Genomic DNA, 7,314 nt, shown 5'->3' on the forward strand with positions numbered 1-7,314 from the left:
AACGCCAGACCCAGCTGTGCTGTGCAGACGGCAGGAACCAATACGCACCCAGTGAGGGCAGAAGGCCCCTGACTGTGGATGCTTACAGGAGGCTGGAGGTTTGGCTTTCCTTCCAGGCTAGAGGGGAGAACTGAAGATCTGGGGCAAGAGGCACCATCCCCCATACCCCAGGACTAGAGGTGATTACAAAATTAAGCTATTACTATAAAAAATCTAAAGGTAAAGGAGAAAGAATCCAACCATAGAAAGTTATTATGGGAATAGAGAAGACCAAGATTCATCTTCAGAGGAGGATATTGAAGCAAACTTGCCCAAAAAGAATTCATAGAAGAACTTTAAAAAGACTTTAAAAATCAAATGAGAGAGATGGAGGAAAAACTAAAAAATAGATAAATAAATAAAGAATAATCCAAGATAAACAAGAAGACAAAACAAAAGGAAAGTCAACCAATTAGAAAAGGAGATCCAGAATCTCAAGAAAGATAATGATACCTTGAAAATTAGAATTGGGCCAGTGAAATTATAAGATATCAAGAAATAATTAAACAAAATATGAATAATGAAAAAATAGAAGGGAAAGTGAAACATCTTATAAGAAAAACAACAGATCTAGAGAACAGATCAAGAAGAGAAAACATGAAAGTAATCAGATTAACTGAAAGCTATGATTAAAAAAAAGAATCTTGATACAATAATACAAGAAATAATTAAAGAAAATTGTCCTGAAGCATTAGAGCAAGGGGGAAAGTAGAAAGAGAAAAAATCCATCAATCACCACTTTAAAAACATCCTATGAGGAAAACTCATAGGAATATTATAGTCAAATTCCAAAACCCCCAGCTCAAGGATAACGTAAGAGGAGACATTAAAAGACTGCAGGTCCTGGAACATTATATATACAAGAGAAAAAGAACTGGGGTTCAGGCTGAAAATATCATACCCAGGAAAGTTAAGAATGATCCTGAATGAAAAAAAAATGTAGACATTCAATAGATTTTGTTAAAAAAAAACAAAAACAAAAACAAACAACCTGAACTTAATAGAAGATTTGACATGCAAGAGGCAAGAGAAACATAAGGTACATACCAGAAGACTAATTACAAGGGATTCAATAAGGACAGACCGTTTACTTTTTATATATGTAAAATGCAAAATGAATGTCTAAGATTCTTATTAGTAATTGGGTAGCTCATAAGAAAGACTGGGGTAGACCTGACTATGATATGACTTTAAAAAGTAAAAACATTTAGGAACAGCTAAAAAGAGTAATTATTTTATACAAATGAGGTGCAAGGGGAATTAGATGGGGGAAGAGGGCTGGTAGTTCTGGTAAACTACTTTCATTGGGAATGGATTTAAGAGGGAACAATACATATATATTTAGAAGAAACAAAATGGTGAGGGTATAGGGAGGGGACAAGAGAAGGATCTCTAGAGGGGAGAGTGGGGGAATAGGTTATAGGGGGTTATAGTAGGGTGTTTAGATTTGTGGGAATGGGAGGTTAGGGAAGGGATCCTTTGTGGTGGGGTAGGCTAAGTAATAGAAGAGCAAGGTAGCGGGAAGGAGTAAAGTAGAGGAATCAGGAGGGACAGGAAATAAGAGATATGCACAAAGATCAAGGGGCAGCTAGGTGGTGTAGTGGATAAAGCACCAGCCTTGGAGTCAGAAGGACCTGAGTTCAAATGTGACCTCAGACACTTGTCACTAGCTGTGTGACCCTGGACAAGTCAGTCAATCCCAGCTGCCTCACCAAAAAACAAACAAAAAAAAAGATCAAGAGTAGAATTTGTTTGGGAAAACAAATTTACTTGTTTGGGAAAGTACGTCTATATATGAATGTATATATGTATATGTATATATCTATAGCTATAGAGAAATATGGGGGGGTGGGGGGAAGGAAAAAAAGAACAAAGTTCAAAAAGTGCATAGCAGAGAACAAAAGAAAACTTACAAGGAAGCAAAGAAAAGATGGACAGCTCTGGACAGAATGTGTGGTATTTATCATACAGGTTTTCTGGAAATGAAAATTTATCATTTCATATTTTGAATCCTCTCCTATGTTCTGCTATGCACATGCTATGCTTTTTTTCTTTTCTTACTTTGTAATTAAGTTCCAATATTTAAGTTTATGATATGTTTTTTCTCTATTCTGTATTTGTGTTCTGATGTTTGAGTCTAAAATAAAATTCAATTAAAAAAGAGAAAAAATACTTTCAGAAGAGGGAATGTTAACAATAAAAACCATTGACCATTGGCATCAAAGCTACTGGTTCCCTAGTTTTTTAAGGGGACTATGTGTAGGGTAGAGATATGGCCATACCAATCCAATAGGATTTTCCATTTATGTCATCGAGACTGGGAACCTTAGGGAAAGGCCTTTCAATATGAGAGAAAGTTACATCTCTGTCTAAATTTCAGTTCATGACTGAAAAAAAATCACTCTCCTCTTTGAGACCACTTGGGAGACAGACATCCTTTTGTTCTTTCTTTAAGAAAAACAACTCTGTAGCTCGGTAACCTTAAAGGGAGGTGGTATTGGGTTCCTCCCTTCCTTCTAGAAATTGGGATTGAATTATCTTGCCAAACCTCCTTTCCCCAGTCCAACTGTGTCCAGAATAGACTCCAAAATTATCTCCTTGGCCTTGAGATGTAATTGTTGGCTTGCTTCAACAAACTGCTTTGAAATATCCATGGGGCTTGAACCTGTAAAGGAATAAAGAAGAATTATTTTTCTCCCTACAATATACCAGTGAACCAGGTGAAACAGTCCTAGAAATGAGTAGACAGGATGGGGGAAGTGGAGGCACAGGGCTCTGAGGGGGCTCCTTTGAAAAGAACATCCAGCACTCACATAGAATGTCCACCATTTTGGGTCCCTGCCTTATCTCCCCATTACGTGGTAGGACTCTGGCTCATTCACCTTGGCATATCTTATATTTGACTCTCTACAAACAGTAGGGGGAATGATAAACAGATAATGAATTGTACCTCCCTCCCCTCAGCAGAGAGGTGGGGCATACTAGGTCACAGTGGTGAATCCATTGGTCAGAAGAAGCCACTCTATCAGGTATTTTTATGGAAGTAATTTTCTTTGTTATAAGGAAGAACTTGGTAGAAGTGGAGAGGGCAGAGTGGGGAAGGTATTTCTAGAAACAAGGGCTGCAAAAACCAACTACCTCAGTAAGAGGGCAGGGAAAGTTTCACCTCTGCCTTTGTATCCCTGGTGCCTAACACAGCGCCTGGCACATAGTAGGCACATAATAAATGCTCGATGTTAATTGATTGAATAAACCATTTGTTTTTTAAAGAGAAAGAGCAAAGGAGAGGCATTGGCAGAGGGGAAATCTGGGAGGCAGCCATGCACTTAGGACTCTTAATTTTGCCAGTCTCCTGGTGTTGCTGTGCCTATATATCCCCTCCCCTACTAGCTCTTCCAGGTATAGACCAGGGAAAAGTGGGGGGCAGGGCTTAAGGAAAAGGAAAAAGGAATTGGACTAGTCTTCTCTCTCCTCATAAATCTGGACTATGTTTGCTCACTCCTTAATCAGCTACCTTGGGTTTGTGAGGGAGGGGGTGTTGGGGAAGGGAGGAAGAAAAAGGAATAATAGAAGGGAGGGTAGGAAGAGAAAGTGGCAGATATGCTCCAAAGTGAAGAAGGATCTCCCCCTTCCCCAAGAAGAACCACAATTGTTCAAACCTCATTTTACATATCAGGAAAGTGAGGACCAGGAAAGTGAAATGATTTGTCACAGGTGGGATTTGACTCCAGAGTAGAGAGACTGGTTGTGCAATGAATATGAGGGCCCAAACTTTTCCAGTTGAGGGGCAGAATGGTGTAGCAGTTAGAGCAGTCAGCCTCTATATGAACTCGGACAGGTTGCTTACCCTAAGCCTCAGGTTTTTTTTTTTTCCATCTACAAAATGCATGGTTTGAACTAGATAACTTAAACCTTGCCTAGAGGGCATGCTGGGGGACCGTGCCAGGCTCACCTGTGGAGGACTCTATCATCATCTTCAGTTTCAGGGAGAGGAGTTCAGACAGCAGGTGGATCAACTTCTTTTGGAATTTTTGGAGGATCCGATAGCTGTTGGGCATCGGTTGGATGAGGGCTGCGGGTGATGGTGAGTTCTTGGTCATGGGCTTCCTGGAGGTGGCAGAAAAAGACAGCTCCACAGAAGAGAGCTGTCCAAAAAAGATGTCCAGGCCAGAGATCTTGGATGCTGATGTGCTGGGGGGCTCCATGATGAGCTCCTCCCATGTGAACTCGAAGATGTTTTTGATGCCCCTGGGCAGGACGATGCCCAAGCTCCTGCAGGTGATCAGGAGCCTGGAGATTTCCTCCAGCAGCCTGGGAGCCAGCAACTTGTAGTGATGGTACAGGTCAGTGTTATTCTTGGCCAAGTTGCTCATGGTTCCGGAAGGTACATCCTGCCTAAAGATACTTTCTGAGTTGGAAGAAGGACCTGGAAAAGAAAAGAATTAATGGAGGAAGCATGAACAGTGGAAAGAACTCTGAAGTCAGACATCCTAGGTTCAAATCCCACCTCTGATGTTTACTATCTCCATGATCTTGAACAAGTCATTCAACTTGGCCTCAGTTTCCCCATCTGCAAAATCAGAGAGTGTGAACTAGATGGCCAGCTCTAGATCTATAATCCATGTCTGAAATAATAGCTAGCATTTATATGGTGCTTTGATTTATAAAGTACTTTGCAAATATTATTTCATTCTATTCACACACAACCACCCTGGGAAATAGGTGCTATTACTATCCCTATTTTACAGATAAGAAAACTGAGACACAGAGGTTAAGTGACTTTCCTGGAGTCACATAGGAAGTATGTGTCAGAGGTAAGGCTTTTTTAGACTCTGAGGTCATCCTTCTAGCCACCTCACCAAGATGCCTCTCAAGCTAATATTAATATCATTAACCTAAAATAATAATCTAACAATGCTAATAATAATGGAACCATCATCAGAATGACTAGCATTTATATAGAGGTTTAAGATTTGCAAAGATCTTCATATACACTACCTCATTTGATCCTCACACCAGCCTCGTGAGGGTGGGGACTATTATTATTCTTGGTAGTACAGGGGCTTGGAGTCAGGAAGACCTGAGTTCAAATGTAGCCTCAGACCCTGGGCAAGTCACTTCAACCTGTTTGCCTCTGTTTCCTCATCTGTAAAATAAGCTGGGGAAGGAAATGGCAAACCACTCCAGGATTTCTGCCAAGAAAACCCCAAGTGGGGTCACAGAGGGTCGACCATGACTGAAAAAACTGAATAACAACACACATGTGGAAATTGAAAGTCAGAGAGGCTTCCTTAGCATCACTTAGCTCATAGGTGTGTGAGTCTCGATTCCAAGCTCAGCTTTCCTGATTCTACATCTAGCCCTTATCCACTGTGCCCCACTGCCTCCCATAGATTACAGGAAAATGCCTTTGATCCATATCCCTAACTCTAGTATATTCAGTTGATAAAAACCTGACCAACTGGGATGCTCCAGAAACCAGGAATTCTGGGTAATTTAATTTTCTGGGTAATTAGAAATCTCTTTTTTTGGATGTCACCAGCTGTTGATTGTCTAATGGCATAATGGAAAGAGTGTGGGTTCACCATGTCTATTTTTTATTCCCTTCATTCACCTGCCCCTCCTGCAAGCTTGCATGCTTCTGTTGAAGCATTAGCATGTTTGCGGTCACCCAGGTTCTGAATCTCTTAATTGGCCTTGCAGGCTTACTCACCCTCACATCTCCATTTGTTGCCAAATCTTGTAGATTATACATTCATGACATTTCTCATGAAAGGTCATGTCCCCCTTTTCTACTCACATGACATAGCATGGCATAGTACACACAGCACTGGATTGGGTTCAGGAAGACCTACGTTCAGATCCCACTAGCTGTGTAATCTCAAGCAAGTCACTTACTGTATCTGTGCCTCAGTTTTCTCATTTGTAAAAAGAAAGAGTTGGATCCAAAGGCTTTCAAGGCCCCATTCACCTCCAAATCTATGATCATATCATCCTACTTCACTAATTTAAGGGTTCTTATCTGTGGTTCACAGACCCCCCCTTCCCCCCAACGAGGTCCATGGATAGATTTCAGAGAGTCTCAATTTGGATGGGGAAAAATAAATACGTCTTTGTTTTCACTAGCCACTAACTAGAATCTACCATTTTCTTCAAGTATAATTAAAAAAAAAAAACATTATTCTGAGAAGGGATCCAGAGCTTCACCAGACTGCCGAAAGGATCCGTGACATAAAAAGATTCTGAACCCTGACCTAGTTTATCTCTTCAGTGAACTGCAATAGACTTCTCATTCTACTGTCTCCCATCTCCAGCTCATCTTCCACACAGCTGCTGAAATAATAATATTCCTGAAGGGCAGGTCTGGACAAGAATTTTCAGTGGCTCCCTATTGCCTCTAGTGGAAAATACAAGCTTATCTGCTTGGTGTTCACAGTCTGCTTCAAGTTTACCTTTCCAGACAAGTTATGCAGACTCAGCCTAATCAAAACACTTATGTGCTGGTTCCTGAAACTGGCTTTCAATCTTCTATATCCAGGCCTTTCTATAGCCTGTCCCTCATGCTGTAATGCATTCTCTCTTTCCCTCCATGTCTGAGAATCTTTAGCTTCTTTCAAAGTTTATTTCAAGTGCCACCCCTAAGAGAGGCCTGCTGTGTCCCCACTGTTATTAGGAGCACTCTCCCTTCTCAAATAACCTTGCGTTAACCTAAGTGCATCCATGTACCATCCCCACTGCACTCCCACAATGCCCCAGTAAAATGTAAATTCTTTGAAGGACAGACTTTTTATTTTCTTCTCATATAGTAGGCATTTAATAAAAGCTTGGCACATGAATTTAATTTTATTTGAAGTCACAGAACCTGGGCTCAGATTCTAGCTCTGCCACTTATGACCTTGAGAAACTATTTTGCCTCTCTGGGATTCATTTATCTCAATTATTTAATTAGGAGATTGAACTAAATCATCTCCAAATCTATGATCCTACATGTCTCCAAATGCTTGTAGCTCATCACTGGTATCAGTTTCCTGTCTTAGGAAGCAGAGTCAAGAGAAGACAACTGAATGTCTCCATTCTGAACATCTATTTGCATTGTGCGGTTCTGGACATAGAGATGTAGAAGGGTGAAGGAGACAGGGTGAATGCAGAAAGAATGATAAAGTATCAGGGCTTGAGAGTTGGTAAAACAAACAAAAAATCAAAAAACCTCTGACAAAGATTTTAAATTTTTCTTTCTATTTTTCTCCCTCTCTCTCTCTTTTCCTTCTTTCCTTC

At 40.6% G+C, this 7,314-nt stretch overlaps 1 protein-coding gene across 1 annotated transcript in view; it reads right to left on the minus strand.

The window, feature by feature from the left end:
* CUNH3orf20 (chromosome unknown C3orf20 homolog) overlaps positions 1–4,412 on the minus strand; it is a 244,987-nt gene extending 240,575 nt beyond the window's left edge. Inside the window, exons 1-2 of the mRNA XM_027863803.1 lie at positions 3,992–4,412; positions 2,588–2,704 (exon numbers count right to left, since the gene is read on the minus strand). Coding sequence (XP_027719604.1) covers positions 2,588–2,704; positions 3,992–4,412 — 538 coding nt within the window. The remainder of the gene's footprint in view (positions 1–2,587; positions 2,705–3,991) is intronic.
* Positions 4,413–7,314: the final 2,902 nt, after the last annotated feature.

Source organism: Vombatus ursinus, unplaced genomic scaffold (assembly GCF_900497805.2).
Source record: "Vombatus ursinus unplaced genomic scaffold, bare-nosed wombat genome assembly UNPS02014773.1, whole genome shotgun sequence".
In the NCBI taxonomy this organism is placed as follows: Eukaryota; Metazoa; Chordata; class Mammalia; order Diprotodontia; family Vombatidae; genus Vombatus; species Vombatus ursinus.